At 45.8% G+C, this 21,152-nt stretch overlaps 1 protein-coding gene and 1 long non-coding RNA gene across 5 annotated transcripts in view; one reads left to right on the top strand and one right to left on the bottom strand.

Annotated features, from left to right (window-relative positions):
• Positions 1-18,765, bottom strand: part of LOC141080480 (uncharacterized) — a 150,350-nt gene extending 131,585 nt beyond the window's left edge. For 2 of the 4 annotated variants that reach the window (XR_012228919.1, XM_073565728.1), the window contains exons 1-8: positions 18,045-18,743; positions 13,205-13,417; positions 12,355-12,422; positions 11,794-11,909; positions 11,611-11,713; positions 11,360-11,527; positions 9,635-9,994; positions 8,771-8,869 (exon numbers count right to left, since the gene is read on the bottom strand). Coding sequence is in view for 1 of the 4 variants with exons in the window: in XM_073565728.1 (XP_073421829.1) it covers positions 8,771-8,869; positions 9,635-9,994; positions 11,360-11,527; positions 11,611-11,713; positions 11,794-11,909; positions 12,355-12,422; positions 13,205-13,417; positions 18,045-18,421 (1,504 nt within the window). In the remaining 3 variants the exon portion in view is untranslated. Of the gene's footprint in view, positions 1-8,770; positions 8,870-9,634; positions 9,995-11,359; positions 11,528-11,610; positions 11,714-11,793; positions 11,910-12,354; positions 12,423-13,204; positions 13,418-18,044 lie in introns of all 4 variants that reach the window. The other 2 variants (XR_012228920.1, XR_012228921.1) reach the window with 2 other exon arrangements.
• LOC141080481 (uncharacterized) lies at positions 7,850-8,628 on the top strand. Its single transcript, XR_012228922.1, has 2 exons — positions 7,850-8,075; positions 8,196-8,628. It is a non-coding gene; the product is annotated as an uncharacterized lncRNA (long non-coding RNA).
• Positions 18,766-21,152: the final 2,387 nt, after the last annotated feature.

Genomic DNA, 21,152 nt, shown 5'->3' with positions numbered 1-21,152 from the left:
TCTAGTGGTCACACAATCAGGGTGTATGTGAGCCATGACAGTAAGAAAACAGCATTTGTATTGGTGCATAAGGGATTCCTGATACTGCGTTTCAGTTGAATATGTATATTATATAGACCTGTACCTCTTTGATTCTCTTAGCATTAGTAATTACAAAGTCATACAAATAAAGGCATTCCCTATAATGTAGAGGTTGGTGAGGTGTATATCATACCAAGTAGACAGAGGTGCCCAGTGGGAAGAAGAAGAGTAGGTCTAACGATTCTATTTAGAGAAAAAGAGAGAGAATATATAATAAATAATCAATGAATATGTATAAATAAACATTAAAACTAGAGGTAAATGCACATTACACAGGTACCCGGTGTTTCACAGGAAACTCTGAATATCATAGTCTCTATTCAGTCCTTTTGGCTCCAAAGTTTGAAGAGTAAAAATCCAATAGACCTCCCTTCTCTTGAGGGTCTTAGTCCTATCCTGACCCCTCCTGTTGGATTCAATCTGATCCAAAACTTGGAATTTGAGTTGAGAAATATTATGTCCTTTATCCAGGAAGTGGTACGGTAAAGGGAGATGAGTCCTTTTACACCTTATGTTTGATTTGTGTTGGGATATTCTATCCCTTACCATTTGGGTCGTTTCACCAACATAGGCCAGGCCACACGGGCATTTTATCAAATATATAACATATGTGGTCTCACATGTGTAAAATCCTTTGACCGGAATGGCTTGTCCAGTCTGTGGATGAAAGATTTGGTTCCCTGTTTGTATGTTATTACACTGTAAACATACTAGACATGGAAAAGTTCCCCGTTTCTGTGTCCAGAGAAATCTCAGTCTCGGTACTATTATGTTTGAACCTGCATCTGATTTAACCAACATGTCCTTTACATTTTTTGGTCTGCGATAGCATGAAAGTAAGGGTTGTTGAAACTCCGGTATTTCAGGGTAACTTTTAGTATGCTCCAGTGTTTATTGATAGTGGCCTGTATTTTTCTGTAATAGGGATGAAATGTATTTACAAATGGTATACGTTTGTTGGAATTTATAGTCCTAGGATTCCTATTAGAGCTAGGTTCTGTCAATAGTCCACTGGGGTACCCCCTTTCGGTGAATTTGTGTGTCACTTCCTCTAATCTTAATTTCTTTCTCTCAACATTAGTTGCAATCCTATCGATCCTACAGTACTGGGATCTGGGGATTGATTTCTTAATAGCCGGAGGATGAAAGCTGTTAAAGTGTAGAATGCTATTCCTATCCGTTGGTTTAACGTATAGGTCAATTGATAATTCTCCCCCTCGTTCTACAGACCAACATATCCAAGAAGCTCATCTTATCAGTGCTATATTGAGGGCTAAATCTCAATTCGGGCCAAATGTTATTAATGTGGTGATCAAATTGTAACAGAGTGTCAATGGGGCCATTCCAAACAAAAAATATAGTCAATGAATCTAACCCACACACTCGAGTGCTGTAAAAACAGAGGGTGGGTGTATACAAAATTCTCCTGAAAAAAAAGCCATATAAGCAATGGCATACGGGGGCGCTACGTGTGACCCCATTGCGGTGCCCTGTCTCTGGATATAGAAAGTATCTTGAAATAAAAAGTAATTTTCTTTAAATACCAATCCTAAAAGGTCAGAACAAAGGTTACAAATGTTGGGGTCAATGCCCGCTTGCTCTAAGAGTATGTTTGTGGCCCTCATGCCCTTCTCATGTGTTATTGACGTGTATAAACTATTCACGTCCCACGTGACCAAAATTGAAGAGAAGGGAAGGGGACCCAGGGTTTTAATGAGAGTTAGAAATTCATTAGTGTCCTTAAGGTAAGATCTTGTTGTTTTGATTAATGGTGTGAGGATCTTCTCTAACATAGCGGATGGTGATAAAATAGAGTCTGTAGAGGACACAATAGGACGCCCTGGTGGTTTATCCAACCTTTTGTGGATCTTTGGTAGAATGTAAAAAACGGGTGTAATCGGGTCCGTTTTCAAAAGGAATTCCCCCAATTTTTTATCTATAATACCATCTTTCAGATAATGATCTATGATGGGTTGTATCTTGTTGATAATGGAATTGAGTGGATTGCATGGAATGATCCCATATACCTCTGTGTCATTTAGCTGTCTATTAATTTCAGTAAGGTAGTCTGTCCTATCCATGATCACTATGGCCCCTCCTTTATCAGCTGGTTTTATGACCAGTGATTTGTCTGAGGATAGATCATCAAGGGCCGCTTTTTGTTGCTTAGACAAATTATTGTGGTAATGAAATCCCCCTTGAGTGACTTCCCTATTGAAATGTTGTATGTCCCTTTCACCTAGTGAAACAAAGGTTTCCACTGGTGGGTTCCCCCTAGGGAGCATGAATGAACTATGTGTACGGAGTCCCAACTTCTTGAATTGTAATAATGATGAGGTAGCCTGAACCGTCGGTACAGTGGGTTGTTTTGAGAAATGAACCTTTAGCCTAAGGTTTCTAAAGAACCTGTGTAAGTCCATATTAAGTTCAAAAAGTCAAACTTGTATGATGGACAAAAGGATAACCCTTTCTGGAGTAATGACAACTGATTTGTGTTCAGGTTTTTAGAGGAAATATTAACTACTAATGGTGTATTACCTGTGATCTGGTCGTTACGTTGATTCTTGCTTCCCCGGTTGCATTGGCCGCCCCGTCTTCCTCTTAGGCGGCCCCGGTTGTGGCCTAAAAAAAAACGTGGAGGTAGCGCTGTTGGTTGTACCAGATCTGCTGTCTGCTGATCCAGACGAACTTTGTGAAGTGCGACGTCTGGGAAAACGTTGTGTATCCCGCCATCCGTATACTCTGTTTTGCAAGTAAAATTTGGTATCCCGTAGGAATTTCTATCTTTTCTTTTCCAGATCTGACCTGTGTGAAAGCAGATCTCCTTCGTCTCATTGGGGGACACAGGTACTGTGGGTGTATGCTACTGCCGCCTGAAGGCTGACACCAAGTGAAAAAGAGGTTAGCTCCTCCTCCGCCGTATACACCCTCGCCCCGATTGCGGGCGGAAACCAGTTTTATGCTTAGTGTCCGTTGGAGACACACACACGTCTGTTTTTCGCCAGACTTTTTCTCTTTTTTTCTATGAAAATGAGACAGGGGCGACGGACCCTATTGAAAGGGTCCGATTTTCCCAAACCATCAACGGGCGAGCACGTTCGAGTGTCCCTCCACGTAACCTCTCCCGTGACGTGGGACATCGTGCAGGACTTAGCCCTGACCACCCCTAGGTATTGAAACCATGGGCTGTACAGAGGCACAAGACAGTCCGAGCGGCCCTCACTTCTCCAGCAACGCTAGACGGCGGTGCTGCAAGGCGGCGGACGGTCCCTCTCCTCATCCCTGGAGGGAGGATGGAGCTATGGCCCCCCTCCCTTCTACCTGAGCTGGCGAAGTCATCATGGAGGGGATAGCCTGGGAGGGCCCTGCGGCAGCGTCCATAGGGCTGGAGCCCTTAGCTTCATGTGGTCGAGCGAAGGTCTTTTCCCCCTCCTCGTCCCTGGCGGCGTGTCTGACGCCGTGTCCCAACGCCGGCCACGCTTCCTTGGCTGATGTGCGGCGGCCTGACTGCCCGCCCCCCCCGCCGCGGGCAGATGCTAAAAATCCAGCCCGCAGCTTCGGCCGGTGTTAGGCTGCGGGCGGAAGTCCCGCCCTCCCTTCTCCACGTCACTTCCGTAGCATGGCCTCTAGAGTCGGGGGTCGCATTTACCCTGGTCCTGTGTCCTCACGTGTCTCTGCCGCGCGCTGCTCCTCTCAAAGATGCGCGCTTCAGCTGTGGGTGGGCCGACGGAAGCAGCCGTTCTTTCACGGTTGCGGCCTGCTCTGGAGTGAAACCGGAGGCTCAATTTCTTCGGCGCCCGCTCAGGCCACGGGGGGTGGGCCGCCGGAAGTGACGTGGAGAAGGGAGGGCGGGACTTCCGCCCGTGGCCTAACACCAGCTGAAGCCGCAGGCTGGATTTTTAGCTTCTGTCCGTGGCGGGGGGGGGGCGGGCGGGCAGGCCACCGCACATCAGCCAAGGAAGCGTGGCCGGCGTCCGAACACTGCATCATAAACGCCGCCAGGGAGGGGGAGGGGAAAAAGACCTTCGCTCGACCGCACAAAGCTAAGGGCTCCAGCCCTATAGACGCTGCCGCAGGGCCCTCCCAGGCCATCCCCTCCATGACGACTTCGCCAGATCAGGTAGAGGGGAGGGGAGCCATAGCCAGGACGGTGCAAGCACCCTAGCTCCATCCTCCCTTCAGGGATGAGGAGAGGGACCGTCCACCACCTTGCAGCACAGCCATCTAGCGTTGGTGGAGCAGTGGGGGGGTCGCTCAGACTGTCTTGTGCCTCTGTACAGCCCATGGTTTCACTACCTAGGGGTGGTCAGGGCTAAGTCCGGCATCATGTCCCACGTCACGGGAGACTATACGTGGAGGGACACTCGCACGTGCTCACCCGTTGATGGTTTGGGGAGATCGAACCTTTTCAATCAGGTCCGTCGCCCCTGTCTTATCTTCATAGAAAAAAAGAGAAAAAGTCTGGAGAAAAACAGACGTGTGTGCCTCCAACGGACACTAAGCATAAAACTGGTTTCCGCCCGCAATCGGGGCGAGGGTGTATACGGCGGCGGAGGAGCTAACCTCTTTTTTTCACTTGGTGTCAGCCTCCAGGCGGCGGTGGCATACACCCACAGTACCTGTGTCCCCCAATGAGACGAAGGAGAAAATATGCTTTCACACAAGTCAGATCTGGAAAAGAAGAAACGATCGAAATTCCTACAGGATTCTGAAGATTACTTGCAAAACCGAGTATACGGATGGCGGGATACACAACGTTTCCCCAGACGTTGCCCCTCACAAAGTTCGTCTGGATCAGCAGACAGCAGATCTGGTACAACCAACAGCGCTACCTCCACGTTTTTTTTAGGCCACAACCGGGGCCGCCTAAGAGGAAGACGAGGCGGGGCGGCCAATGCAACCGGGGAAGCCAGAATCAACGTAACGACCAGATCACAGGTAATACACCATTAGTAGTTAATATTTCCTCTAAAAATCTGAACACAAATCAGTTGTCATTACTCCAGAAAGGGTTATTCTTTTGTCCATCATACAAGTTTGACTTCTTTGAACTTAATATGGACTTACACAGGTTCTTTAGAAACCTTAGGCTAAAGGTTCATTTATCAAAACAACCTACTGTACCGACGGTTCAGGCCACCTCATCATTATTACAATTCAAGGAGTTGGGACTCCGTACACATAGTTCATTCATGTGCCCTAGGGGGAACCCACCAGTGGAAACCTTCATTTCACTAGTGGAAAGTGACATACAACATTTCAATAGGGAAGTCAATCAAGGGGGATTTCATTACCACAATAATTTGTCTAAGCAAGAAAAAGTGGCTCTTGATGATCTATCCTCAGACAAATCACTGGTCATAAAACCAGCTGATAAAGGAGGGGCCATAGTGATCATGGATAGGACAGACGACCTTACTGAAATTAATAGACAGCTAAATGACACGGTATATGGGATCATTCCATGCAATCCACTCAGTTCCATTATCAGCAAGATACAACCAATCATAGATCATCATCTGAAAGATGGTACTATAGATAAAAAACTGGGGGAATTTCTTTTGAAAACGGACCCGATTATACCCGTTTTTTACATTCTACCAAAGATCCACAAAAGGTTGGATAAACCACCAGGGCGTCCTATTGTGTCCCCTACAGACTCTATTTTATCACCACCCGTTATGTTGTTAGAGAAGATCCTCACACCATTAATCATAACAACAAAATCTTACCTTAAGGACACTAATGACTTTCTAACCCTCATTAAAACCCTGGGTCCCCTTCCCCCCCTTCAATAGTCTATACACGTCCATAACACATGAGAAGGGCATGAGGGCCACAAACATACTCTTAGAGCAAGCGGGCATTGACCCCAACATTTGTAACCTTTGTTCTGACCTTTTAGGATTGGTATTTAAAGAAAATTACTTTTTATTTCAAGATACTTTCTACATCCAGAGACAGGGCACCGCAATGGGGTCACACGTAGCGCCCCCGTATGCCATTGCTTATATGGCTTTTTTTTCAGGAGAATTTTGTATACACCCACCCTCTGTTTTCACAGCACTCGAGCGTGTGGGTTAGATTCATTGACTATATTTTTTGTGTTTGGAATGGCCCCATTGACACTCTGTTACAATTTGATCACCACATTAATAACATTTGGCCCGAATTGAGATTTAGCCTTCAACATAGCACTGAAAAGATGAGCTTCTTGGATACGTTGGTCTGTAGAATGAGGGGGGAGAATTATCAATTGACCTATACGTTAAACTGACGGATAGGAACAGCATTCTACACTTTAACAGCTTTCATCCCCCGGCTATTAAGAAATCAATCCCCAGATCCCAGTACTGTAGGATCAATAGGATTGTAACTAATGTTGAGACAAAGAAATTGAGATTAGAGGAAATGACACACAAATTCACCGAAAGGGGGTACCCCAGTGGACTATTGACAGAACCTAGCTCTAATAGGAATCCTAGGACTATAAATTCCAACAAACGTATACCATTTGTAAATACATTTCAACCCTATTCCAGAAAAATACAGGCCACTATCAATAAACACTGGGGCATACTTACTAACAGTTACCCTGAAATACCGGAGTTTCAACAACCCTTCCTTTCATGCTATTGCAGACTAAAAAATTTAAAGGACATGTTAGTTAAAGCAGATGCAGGTTCAAATATAATAGTACCGAGACTGAGATTTCTCTGGACACAGAAACAGGGAACTTTTCCATGTCTAGCATGTTTACAGTGTAATAACATACAAACAGGGAACCAAATCTTTCATCCACAGACTGGACAAGCCATTCCAGGTCAAAGGATTTTATACATGTGAGACCACATATGTTATATATTTGATAAAATGCCCGTGTGGCCTGGCCTATGTTGGTGAAACGACCCAAATGGTAAGGGATAGAATATCCCAACACAAATCAAACATAAGGTGTAAAAGGACTCCTCTCTCTTTACCGTACCACTTCCTGGATAAAGGACATAATATTTCTCAACTCAAATTCCAAGTTTTGGATCAGATTGAACCCAACAGGAGGGGTCAGGATAGGACTAAGACCCTCAAGAGAAGGGAGGCCTATTGGATTTTCACTCTTCAGCCAAAAGGACTGAATAGAGACTATGATATTAAGAGGTTCCTGTGAAACACCGGGTACCTGTGTAATGTGCATTTACCTCTAGTTTTAATGTTATTTATACATATTCATTGATTATTAATTATATATTCTCTCTCTTTTTCTCTAAATAGAATCGTTAGACCTACTCTTCATCTCCCCACTGGGCACCTCTGTCTACTTGGTATGATATACACCTCATCAACCTCTACATTATAGGGAATGCCTTTATTTGTATGACTTTGTAATTACTAATGCTAAGAGAATCAAAGAGGTACAGGTCTATATAATATACATATTCAACTGAAACGCAGTATCAGGAATCCCTTATGCACCAATACAAATGCTGTTTTCTTACTGTCATGGCTCACATACACCCTGATTGTGTGACCACTAGAATGTGGTCCATTAACACTGTTTACATCTTTGATCTCTCTCAGTGACATGGGCACCACTTGTGCCCTGATCTTTACACTCAGCGCAGGCGCGGACAGCGGGGTCAGGTGACCGCTGTGACGCGTTCCAATATGTGCTTCATACACATAGCGCAGGCCCACACAGCGGTACCATGTGACCGCGATGACGCGGTCTAAGGGGGCGTTCCCACCGGGTTAAATACCCGGAAGCAGACGCCAGACCATGGCGTCCTCTGCTCAAAGCGGTACATACCGCAAGTCACAAGGGGCCACCAACGCAGGTAAAGTAAGGGGCTGACTCTACATATGGCACCTTAAATATACAACCTGTGTATACTCAATATTTGTTGTTTTCTCCCTCCTTTCCAGCGCCATCCCATAGCGACTTATGTCGCATTACAATAGCGCTATCTAAAATACATAGCTTCTAAAGCAGCATCCAGGTAAAATAGGGAGTTTTACACCTTACCTCTCATGTATAAAATGGATTGTGCACGTATGTAATGAAAATATATATTGCACCATCATATTGCCTAACCTTACTGTTCCCTTTTTCCTCCTAGGAGGACCAACATATTCAGACCACATATGATACAGGCACTACCATATTGCTTTTTGTCTTCTTTTCTATTCCAGAGGAGCTTCACTTCAACTTCCTCACTTTAACCAATAATAGTATGGTTGGTTTTTTCTTAACATCAATTTTCACGTATATCTTCGCGGATTGTGCATTACACGTCTTTGTGTAACAGTCTCTAAAATGCAGGACTGTATATATGCTTATTCGACGTAACTTGTTATGTATTTTTTCTTTTGTTGCCTAACTTTCTTTTGTGCATCATGTGATATTTAATTTTTTTTCTGTTTTCTTTTACATTTGTCTTTAAACAGTAAATCATATTGACAATTCTCTGATGAAGGTCCTATGAAGGACCGAAAACGCTTAGAATACATGTGATTTGGATGCCAATAAAATGGAATCAATTTTTTCACGCATTTGAGTGCCAAGTTCATCATTATTATTAGTATTACGGCTGCATATCCTACTTGTGCACCTCCACGGATTTTCTGAAATTTTGAGTGCCTTGCTGTCCGCTACAACATGTCGTATCATAGCCAGTCAAAACATGCATCTTACCAAATGAGGTGGAGGCAGGGCTGCCAACCGAGGAGGTTGGAGTCCCAAAATTAATGGGTGCATGAGAGGCATGCTGACCAAATGGTGTAGCAGGTATCCCTATAGGTAAAGAGATCATATGGAATAATTAGAATTAAGAGACATTCAACTCATAAGCCAGTCTGACACTTCGGCCTGGCCAGTCAATAAAGGGGATCCCGTCAGCACACTTATGCTGCTCGAGGGCAAATAGATATTTTCAAATTAGGAACCAATCTATGTTTTACACAGACTTTCCATGCCTTGTAGCAGACCATTTTGCAACAGCTTTTACAGATTACAGTAAGGAAACCTGAAGTGCACGAGCCAGAAGGTCAAGAGGGAATAGTAGAGGTGCCAAAGCCTATTCTCCAGGTGAAGTTTGGTTACTCACCACATCAGGATGGACTTATTAAAAAGTGATTGCCTTATGGTCATACATTTTTAAAATTGGTGGCTGTAAATTAACTTTACATTAATCTCTGAATATCACTAGATCCAGCCAGATTAGGCGCCCCTGCACTCGGGCCAACGGCTCAGTTACCTCAATATTCGGGAGTGCACTGTCCCTCAGCAATAAGAAACCCAGATGTGAAGAGCAGTGCGCTCCTGAATAACACATGAGAATCCCTTAGAAAGGGCTTGTTCACAGAAATAAATAAACCCTCATAAGGCAGCTCCTGTGATATAGTTCGCTGCTTGACATCTCCTTTATTAACCTTGGCCAGAAAGTGTGGGCAACTCTTAATGCCCTGTTGTATCAATAAACAGCTTTCAATAAAATATTGTAAAATATTGCAAAAACTATGAAAATCATATTTGACTCAAGGACAATTTTACACTCACCAAAAGACAGCTTGTTTTCTGTTGGTCCAGGGGTCCCAAGTGTGCTATTCTGAGCTGCAGAAGAGTTTCCAAAAGTCATAGCTGGAGCAGGCACAGCTTTGTGGATGCAAAGGACACAGGACTGGTTGTTTTTTCCCCCGAAAGAGAAGGGCTTTGAAGCTCCAAACTGGCTTGCTGCGGGGGTACTGTTTGTTTGTGTGCTATTCATTGTGCCGAAAGTCATTGGGTTTGCTGTAGCAGCTGTAGCTTGTGGGGACACCAGCTTGAGGGAAACATTCTCACCAGAAACATCTTTAGGAGACAAACCCAACGAGATCCCCTTCTGATTTGGAAAGTCTGCAGCAACAGTTTGTACAGGCTCTGAAGGACAAAACAAAGGCATTTTAGATGACAGCACATCAGGTCTCAGTTATACACTTTTGCCAGGGCTTACAAGCAGCATTTTGATTAGAAATGTCACATTGTACGTGTGACCACCACTGATCTTGAGAACAAAAAACAAAAAAAAAAAAAAAAAAGTGCTGCAGCAGTGATTTAGCCCTACCTGCCAGTCTAAGTACTCCCCGCAGAGCGGAGCTTCTGGCCTCCCACATGTGCAGTGAGACACACTGAACAGTCTAAAGGGATACACCAGAGCTGTAGATCCTAGGAGACCAAATCCCCCAAAGTGGTGGAATATTGTAGTGATATGCCATCACTTTCCATTTATAATTTCACATGCAACGACTGTCCCATCTTACAAAACGACACTTTGCAATTTAAACATATGAGGAGAGTCCTTTCAGTCTACGGCTCTTCCACATTGTCATGACTATACACTGGATAACAACCAGTGATGTAGAAAAGTTTGGTCTGAGAGGGTTGCCACAAATGTTGCTCCCCTCTCCCCCAATAAAATGGTTCAATTCCTGACCATAGACCTTTTTGGAGACTATTAAAAAAAAAGTTCAAATCACCTCCTTTTCGCCCCATTCAAAATAAAAAAAAAAAAAATAACCACACATTTGGAATCGCTGCGTTCAGAATCGCCCAAAAAGAAAAAATGGATTATCCTGATTGCTAAACGGCGTAGAGAGAAAAAGTCAAAACACCAGAATTATGTTTTTGGTCGCCGCAACTTTGCATTAAAATGCAGTAACTGGCGATCAAAAGATCGTATCTGCACCAAATTGGTATCATTAAAAACGACAGCTCAGGAAGCAAAAAGCAAGCCCTCACCCAACCCGAGATCACAAAAAATGGAGACGCTATGGGCATCGAAAGTAGCGCAATTTTTTTTTAACAAAGTTTGGAATTTTTTTCACCACTTAGATAAAAAAACCTAGTCATGTTTGGTGTCTATGAACTCGTAATGACCTGGAGAATTATAATGGCAGGTCAGTTTTAGCAGTTAGTGAATCTAGCAACAAAGTTAAACAAAAAACAAGTATGGATTGCACTTTATTGCAATTTCACCACACTTGGAATTTTCCCATTTTCTAGTACATGACATGGTAAAACAGATGGTGTCGTTTAAAAAGTACAACTCATCCCGCAAAAAACAAGCCTCACATGGCCATGTTGATGGAAAGATACAAAAGTTAAGACTCCGAGACGAAGGGTAGCAAAAAAACGAAAACGCAAAACTGAAAAAAGTGAATGGTACTGAGCTGCAACACCCCCTGTGGATAGGGGAGCTTAGACCCCATATTGTCATACATGCTGAGACATCATCAGCATCCTCACCTTGTGAACCCTCCTTGCTTTGCATTTTTGCTAGGCTCTGTAGTAAGGGGTTACTGCTTGCTGTAGAGGACTGTGATGTCAGAGCAGATGTGGTATTAGCTAAAATAAAGAGAGGTGATGCAGTAATCGTAGTGGTCATTGGTGGAGTAGAGGTGACAGGGATAAGATCTTAAAAAAAAATAAAAATAAATAAATCCGTGTAATTTGGACAAGGTTTCACCAATTCACCATCTAGTAACCAAAATACTCACCAGCAGGTTCTTCCAGTGCCTTGTTAAGCCTCTGTAAAAATGCCTTTTTCTCATTATCCAGATCCTTAGATGTAACGTTATATCCAGGAATAGGTGGTGGGGGCTACGGGGAGAAGAACACTTATGAACACCTCATGAAGGAGGAAAAAGGGTCAATGGGTAAGAACAGATACAAGTATTTACCAGTGGGTAAGGATCACGCCTTAAACACACCAACAAAACCTTCTTCCTACGTGACCCACTACTTCTATTATCAGATGATTTTACAGCAGAAGACTTGGAGGACGAAGTGGTGTTAACTAAGGGAGAAAAATAAAAAAAAAAAAATAAAAAAGGAAAGTCAACTTTTGATAGATGTAATTAGTTGCCATGGGCATCTGCTACACTTTTCCTTCATATTGCTTTTGAAAGCACACAAACGTTTGAGAACAGGAGGAAAAGTCAGTTATTAAAGCGGACACTTGCTTATAACTGTGGCATTGGCATGGACGAGCATGCAGGTTTACTTCAATGCGGAAAGTGAAAAGCCTCTGATTGCAGCATCTATATATTTCAGGAGAAAATGAGGAATAATATGTCGGAAGCAAGCAGCACCCCATTCTGGTCAGCTACGAAGTCTACTGGTCTGATGCCACCAAAATACACTTCCGCAAACTTTTGCAATGGCTAGCATAATATACGTAAGCACCAAAACATACACTTCATATTACGTTTTACAAAGTTGACAGCAGCAGTGTAACTTACAGTCCTCCAACTGATTCCCACTGCCTGATTTCACTGGGGTAGAGAGGCCCGTTTCATGCGTGTCGTCCCTACAAGAAATAAGGAAATCAAATGACAACTACTACAGAATTTCAGAACTGAGCTGGTGAGAAGACCTGTAGCTCTGATCTTTGACATCAGTAAAAGTTTGAAAGATTCTAACTTGCGCCATACGAAAAACACACCCCAAGTCCCGTAGACCTTCCCAGACGTGGACGTGTTAGGAACTGCGGGAGTCTTAGATATTCGACAATGAACTTCCCGATGCAATTTTTTTTTTTTTTTTTTACAAGCGAAGTGTCAATTTTTATTTTTTAAAGTAATTTTTTTTCTATTTGTTGGCATAAGAGTCAGACACTTACACACTGCATATACTGAAGCCACAAGGCATAGTAGATTGTAGTCGACACCCAACCCCATCACCTATACTGTGACTTTATCAGGTATGAACTGGGCATGACCTCAAACATGACCAGTTCACAGCTGAAGGTTGAGCCAGGCACTATTATTTGTAGCCTGGGATACAATTTTCGTCAGTCATCTGTAATAGCAGAGATCTGAGCAGGGTAGTCATATGTATCTACCCTTAAATATGATACTGATGTGTGAAAGAGGCCTAAGTGGACAAAAAATAACAACGTTATGACTCTTGGAAGAAGGGGAGGAAAAAGATGATTAACAGAATCAGGCGCTAGGTTTAGGAAGAGCAGCTTCACTGCAACCAAGCCATCCAACTTACTGTGGCAGGGGCCTAAATCCCACTTTACTCCATATAAAAACACCTTCAGCACCCCCAACCTCTGAAAAACTCCTAGAACAGCAGATCACTTACACTGGCGATCGAGCAATATTCGCATCAGGACGGGCAATTTTCACTGTCTCAGGACTGCACATCTGAGAATGTTTAGGAGACAGCAGAGGTTTTCTTGGAAAGCCATCTATATACACAGGAGGAAGAGATCCCGGCATACTGGATTGGGGCTGGTGGGTAGGGTACCGCCTGCATGGGCTCATGAACGTCCGGTTAATTACAATAGGAGTCTCCCTAGAGATGGAGAAAAAAAAAGCTTTAATATAGATCCATATTATCCACCCTGTTTGTCACCCCATTTTTGGACTATCAGCTGCCGGCACCGCCATCAGGGGCTTATCTACAGCATTCTGTAATGCTGTAGATAAGCCCCCCCCCACCGATGTAACCTGAAAGAAGTAAAAAAAAAAAAAAAAAAAGTTATATTATACTCAACCAGGGGCGGTCCGTGTCCGGAGGGTGTCGCAGTCTGGCGCCTCCCAACTTCTAACGGTGACGTCCTCTTCTCTGCTTCCCAACGCATTGCTCTGCCCTGTTGAGGGCAGAGTAAAGTAATGCAGTGCGCAGGCGCCGGACCTCTCTGACCTGCAGTGCGCAGGCGCCGGACCAGTACTCTCTCCTCAACAGGGCAGAGCAGTGCGCCACGACGGGAAGCAAAGAAGAGGACGTCACCGCTGGAAGGCGCCGGACCGCGACACCCTTCGGACCCGGACTGCCCCTGGGTGAGTATAATATAACTCATTTTTCTTATCTTTCAGGTTACATCGGTGGGGGGGGGGCTTATTTACAGCATTACAGAATGCTGTAGGCAGTGACGGCAGCTGATAGTCCAAAAATGGGGTGACAGATTCCCTTTAAGGAATCGATAGGACAGCAGTAGAAGATAAATCAGTCATATCAGACGGTCATCAATGTGCGAGACCTCCAATGGAGACCTCCAATGTAATTTCCATACATGTGGATATCAGGTTAATCTCCTTCCCTTCAGAGGAGATGGCACATGTTCAATGGCTGTGGGGTGAACACTGGTACTCAGACTTGTAGATGCATTCACCACCTCTGCTTAACCAATTCAGGGCTTCATAGAAAACACTGTACAGTTGTGGCCAAAAGTATTGACAACCCTGCAATTCTGTCAGTTAATACTCAGTTTCTTCCTGAAAATGATTGCAATCACAAATTCTTTGGTATTATCTTCATTTGTCTTAAATGAAAAAAACACAAAAGACAATGAAGCAAAAAGCAAAACATTGATTATTTCACACAAAACTCCAAAAATGGGCCAGACAAAAGTATTGGCACCCTCAGCCTAATACTTGGTTGCACAACCTTTAGCCAAAATAACTGCGACCAACCGCTTCCAGTAACCATCAAAGAGTTTCTTACAATGCTCTGCTGGAATTTTAGACCATTCTTCTTTGGCAAACTGCTCCAGGTCCCTGATATTTGAAGGGTGCCTTCTCCAAACTGCCATTTTTAGATCTCTCCACAGGTGTTCTATGGGATTCAGGTCTGGACTCATTGCTGGCCACCTTAGACGTCTCCAGTGCTTTCTCTCAGACCATTTTCTAGTGCTTTTTGAAATGTGTATTGGGTCATTGTCCTGCTGGAAGACCCATGACCTCTGAGGGAGACCCATCTCTCTCACACTGGGTCCTACATTATGCTGCAAAATTTGTTGGTAGTCTTCTGACTTCATAATGCCATGCACACGGTCAAGCAGTCCAGTGCCAGAGGCACCAAAGCAACCCCAAAACATCAGGGAACCTCCGCCATGTTTGACTGTAGGGACCGTGTTCTTTTCTTTGAATGCCTCTTTTTTACTCCTGTAAACTCTATGTTGATGCCTTTGTCCAAAAAGCTCTACTTTTGTCTCATCTGACCAGAGAACATTCTTCCAAAACGTTGTAGGCTTTTTCAGGTAAGTTTTGGCAAACTCCAGCCTGGCTTTTTTATATCTCGGGGTAAGAAGTGGGGTCTTCCTGGGTCTCCTACCATACAGTCCCTTTACGTTCAGACGCCGACGGATAGTACGGGTTGACACCGTTGTACCCTCGGACTGCAGGGCAGCTTGAACTTGTTTGGATGTTAGTCGAGGTTCTTTATCCAACATCCGCACAATCTTGCGTTGAAATCTCTTGTCAATTTTTCTTTTCCGTCCACATCTAGGGAGGTTAGCCACAGTGCCAAGGGCTTTAAACTTCTTGATGACACTGCGCACAGTAGACACAGGAACATTCAGGTCTTTGGAGATGGACTTGTAGCCTTGAGATTGCTCATGCTTCCTCACAATTTGGTTTCTCAAGTCCTCAGACAGTTCTTTGGTCTTCTTTCTTTTCTCCATGCTCAATGTGGTACACACAAGGACACAGGACAGAGGTTGAGTCAACTTTAATCCATGTCAACTGGCTGCAAGTGTGATTTAGTTATTGCCAACACCTGTTAGGTGCCACAGGTAAGTTACAGGTGCTGTTAATTCCACAAATTAGAGAAGCATCACATGATTTTTCGAACAGTGCCAATACGTTTGTCCACCCTCTTTTTTATGTTTGGTGTGGAATTAAATCCAATTTGGCTTTAGGACGATTCGTTTTGTGTTTTTTAATTTAAGACAAATTAAATGAAGATAATAGTACCAAAGAATTTGTGTTTGCAATCATTTTCAGGAAGAAACTGAGTATTATCTGACAGAATTGCAGGGGTGTCAATACTTTTGGCCACAACTGTATATTCCCCTTCTGCAGCAGCACTGTCACAACCACACTAGTGCTGGTTCAGGGATAGTGTCCTGTGACCACAGTCGCATCTAGTCAACATTCCATCAGAACGGACACGCGCTCCGACAATACTACAAACTGCATAAAGTCGGCAGCCATGGACTATGAAGCTGAAGTCACATCAGCCGTGTACGGTACATTGTTCTCTGTGGGGCCCAGAAGCGATTAAACAGCCTCCTTTGAATACAAGTTTTTCTCTAAAAAAATAATAGAAAAAGAGGAACGCGAGTGGCGTTATAAGCGTAAGGCGGCTACTTCTCTACATTCTACCATTGATGGTGCATGCACAGAAGTCACGATTGTGGCAACACCAGCCTAGTGACAGGAGCTCGGGTCTTGAACATGTAAACTGGAGCCAAAAATATCCATTTTGTGGTAATAAGAGGGGTCTAGACAAAAAAAACTACAGATAAATGATCTTCAGAGAGCCCATAATATAACTCGCCAGTCTGGTCCGACCGGGACCCCACTCCGCTGGGCACCTAAATGCGAATTCAGGACGGCAGCACATGAGTGAAGGGAGACGAGGCGGCTCACAGCCAATTCCTAAATCAGACCCCTGCCCTAATGCAGAGATATACGTTCATCTTTAGGATTGTAGTGCAAATCCTTCTGAAGATGTCACTTTTAGGCTGAGTTCACACGTGGTGTTTTTTTCGCATTTCCGCAGCGGTTTTAACCGCGAAAAATAAGCATCCCATGCATTCCTATGGGATTCCGCAATGCTGCGGTTTTTACCGCGGCGGAATCGCTTCGCGGTAAAAAACGCAGCATGCTCATTAATTTTGCGGAATCGCGGCGATCCCGCACCCATAGGAATGCGTTTTTCTGCTTACTTTCCGCATGTGGCTGTGCACACCATGCGAAAAGTAAGCAGAACATTTGCGGATGGTACCCACGGTCCGGAGGAGAGGAGATTGTCCTCCGGGCTTTGGGTACCATATCCCTGTAAAAAAATAGAATTTAAAATAAAAAATATTGTTATTCTCACCTTCCGACGTCCCGCGCAGCCTTCCCGCCTCTCTCCACGCTCCCATTCCCAATAATCCTTTGCGAAAATGCCCGTGATGACGTCAGTTCTCGCGGGATGGCAAAGTCTCGCGGTCATTTTCGCAAAGGAATACTGGGAATGAGAGCGTGGAGAGAGGCGGGAAGGCTGCGCGGGACGACGGAAGGTAATAATAACACCATTTTTAATTTTTTTTTTACTATTTTTTACATTTTATCTTTTACTACTGATGCTGCATTGGCGGCCTCAGTAGTAACAAGTTGGTCACACTTGTCAAACACTATGTTTGACGAGTGTGACCAACCTGTCAATCAGTTCTCCAAGCGATGCTCCAGATCGCTTGGAAAACGCTAGCATTCTGCAAGCTAATTACGCTTGCAAAATGCTTGTTTTTCCGCGGGAAAAATCGTGGGAATTTAAAAATGCGATTTTCCCACGGAATGGAATTCCGGAACTATCACGGTGAACTTAGCCTAACCGTAAGAGAAGGGCTACACATCTAATCCCTGGGACCCCCACTGTCAGTAAAGGACCCTGGCAAAGAGCCTGATCATAGGACTGACCACAGGGCTCAGGACCCCCTCCCCACTACTGACCACAGGGCTCAGGACCCCCTCCCCACTACTGACCACAGGGCTCAGGACCCCCTCCCCACTACTGACCACAGGGCTCAGGACCCCCCCCCACTACTGACCACAGGGCTCAGGACCCCCCCCACTACTGACCACAGGGCTCAGGACCGCCCCCCCACTACTGACCACAGGGCTCAGGACCGCCCCCCCACTACTGACCACAGGGCTCAGGACCACCCCCCACTACTGACCACAGGGCTCAGGACCCCCCCCCCCCCCACTACTGACCACAGGGCTCAGGACCCCCCCCCCCACTACTGACCACAGGGCTCAGGACCCCCCCCCCACTACTGACCACAGGGCTCATGACCCCCCCCCACTACTGGCCACAGGGTCCCCATAGGGGCTTCTATTCCATGCATAGCTATCAGGCAGCCGCAACACACACGGGGTCCCACGGTAGACACGTCCCTGGCACTCAGATACGAGCATGCAGCACCCACCTGAACGACAAGCGCCGGGCAGGGGTCGGCACCGTGGGGTTGGGTCTTGTGAGCCTTTCTCTCAGGTCCCGGGCTGGCGGCTCCGTCTTCCCCAGGTAGCTGTCCATCAGTAGCAGTAAGGAGGCAGGAGTCCACTGGGCGGTCGCTCTCCGGAGCTGCACAGGTCTCTGCATCCCCGCGGCCTCAGGAATTCTCCACCAGCGGCCGCCCGAGCAGCTGAGAGCCCAGCCGGCGATCACACACAGCAGCAGCAGCAGGGCGCTGAGCCCGGGCCAGCAGTACACGAACAGCAGGAGGAGCAGGGCAGCGGGCAGGAGCAAGGTCACCGACCTCAGCCGGCCCCTGACCCCTCCTACCCGCCCTCCGGACGGACACATGATCGGCCGTCACCAAGCAAAACACAGAGCGACCCACACACCGCTGCTTTCTAGGTAAATGCTAGATTCTATGGAATCCTTCCAGGTGTGACGTCATGCTAGAATGCATGGGTTCCTTCCAGGTGTGACGTCATTTACGGGGGCGTGTCATACCGGGAGGGGGCGTGTTCTGACAGCAAAGGCAGGAAGGGAAGCCTCCATTACAGATTTGTTGTCTCTGGTGTAGTGATGGGAAGTTCGGCTCTTTTTGGCGATCCGGCTCATTCGGCTCCGCTCACCATAAAGAGCCGGCTCTTTTAACGGCTCTTTTTTTTAATATTAATTTTCCACAGTCCTCGTTCCAGGTCTTTGCCTGTACAGTGAGGGCCTCATTCTCCACCTGTATAAGGATCTAGTGAGGCAGTGTAGACTGTTATTCAGCATTGCTGTCTCCTCAGATTGTCAGCTCTTGTGCTCAGGCCCCGGCTCCTTGGTTGCAGACAGTCTTACCATGTATTCCTTTCTAATCTGTGGCGTTTTATGTACATGTCCTGTCTGGATTAGTAAGTGCTGCAGTCTGTGCTGGCGCTGTATAAGAGTATAATCCGTAAAAGGTATGTTGGAAGCACTGTACACACACTGCAGAATATGTAAGCAAAGCCTACTGAATGGTAAAATCAGACACTGAGAGCAGCTGCCGGGCCGGGGGGCTCGGTGTCGCCCCCTCACTGGTCAGACATTGCTGACCTATTCTAAGGTTAGGCCGGTTTCACATTTGCGCTTTATGGCGCTGCGACGGCCTGCGCACGGCGCTGCTAAGCCCGGCTCCCTGCCCGCCCCATCCGGTCATCGCCACCTACTAGCGCACATGGACGCTTGCGATCTGCGCACCCTATCTTTAGCATAGGGTGTGCAGATCGTGCGCTGGCCGTGCGCTGCGCACTTTTGAAGGTGCGCCCGTGTGCGCCGAACGCAGCATGTTGCATTTTGGCGTGCTCGGCGCATCTTCAAAAGTGTGCAGCGCATGCCAAAATCCTAGCGCACGGCCAGCGCACGATCTGCGCACCCTATGCTAAAGATAGGGTACGCAGATCGCCATCGTCCATGTGCGCTAGTAGGCGGCCAGTGTACTGGATACAGCCAGTGTGCGCGCTAGCGCGCTCAAGCATCCTCTGTTGCAGCAGCCTGCGTCCTGCATTGCGCCTGCTATATCGCGCCTGCAGCCCGCTTTTGGCATTCGCAGTTGCGACGCCGTGCACACGCCTATTCATGGTAAGTCCATTCGGGTGTAGTGCTGTTCTTAACTACTCCGGCTTTGGCTACCGCACGTGTGCCGCTGAGTGTCTGAGGCTAATGCAGACTCAGCGTTTTTTGCATTTGTGTTTTGTGTGCAGCTCTGTGAGTTTTTAACAGAGTTTGCTTTTGTGCACCAGGTTCAGTTCATCCTGTGCACATTACCGTCCTGGTGCTCTGCCTTTTCAGCAGCGGTTATTACACCTGCCGCACGGTGGACCCCGGGCGGCGAACACGTTTATTTATATTTTTTTAAGCGTGTTCCGCCGCCGTAACACTTGTTCCTGCACGGAAGCGTGATGGGGGAGGTTGTGCAGATGATGTAGGACCCATCATCCTCGGGAAGGAGGACTGTGCTGGAAGAAGACCAGTGACAAACATAATACCAGACCGCCCTGTAGGTGAGTATAAGATGTTATTTACATTTGCCTCAGACCACACGTGAGGATGTTGCTAGACTGTGCCTCAGATCACACGTGAGGACGTTACTAGACTGTGCCTCAGACCACACGTGAGGATGTTACTAGATTGTGCCTCAGACCACATGTGAGGACTAGTGATGAGCGAGTATACTTGTTGCTCGGGTTTTCCCACGCATGCTCGGGTGTCCTCCGAGTATTTTGGCGTGCTCGGATGTTTAGTTTTTGTCGTCTTATCTACATGATTTGCGACTTGTAGACAGGCTGAATATATGTGGGAATTCCCTAACAAACAGGCATTCCACACATGTATTCAGCCTGTCTGCAAGCATTGCAGATAAGACGAGGAAAACTAAATCTCCAAGCACGCCAAAATACTCGGAGGACACCCGAGCATGCTCGGGAAAACCCGAGCAACGAGTATATTCGCTCATCACTAGTGAGGATGTTACTAGACTGTGCCTCAGACCACACGAGAGGACGTTACTAGATTGTACCCGCCAGGCATCAGACCACACGTGAGAACATTCTTACGTTGTGCCTGCCATGCCAAGTGGCACAGAAAGCAGAGTAGAAAGTTGGTCATTGTATTTTAAGTCACTGCTTGTGGGGATCATTACTGTATATACAGGAGATGTGGTGGTACATACTTCATATAAAAATCTCTGTGGCCCGGTACTGTGCAGTGATGTGAAAACCTTTTTGCCCACCCCTCCTGATTTTTTACTCTCTTGCATGTTTGTCATACCTAAATGTTTCAGAGTAGCAAATAAATTAAAATATTTGACAAAGATAGTACAAGTAAACACAAAATTCAATTTGTAAATGAAGGACTTTATTATTAATGGGGAAGAAAATACAGGGCCCTGTGTGAAAGTTATTGCCCCCTACTTTGTTTTAACTGTGGTTTGTCACATCTTTGAAAAGCAAAGTTCAGTTTCCCTAGCCACACCCAGGCCTGATTACTGCAACACCTGTCCTCAATCAAAAAATCACTTAAATAGGACCTGCCTGACAAAGTGAAGTAAACAAAAAAGATC

This window comes from Dendrobates tinctorius, unplaced genomic scaffold, assembly GCF_039654945.1.
Source record: "Dendrobates tinctorius isolate UK_male_01 unplaced genomic scaffold, ASM3965494v1 ptg000016l, whole genome shotgun sequence".
NCBI classification, from domain to species: Eukaryota; Metazoa; Chordata; class Amphibia; order Anura; family Dendrobatidae; genus Dendrobates; species Dendrobates tinctorius.
Note: the sequence above shows the minus strand (reverse complement) of the source record. Positions and strands in the feature narration are given on the sequence as shown.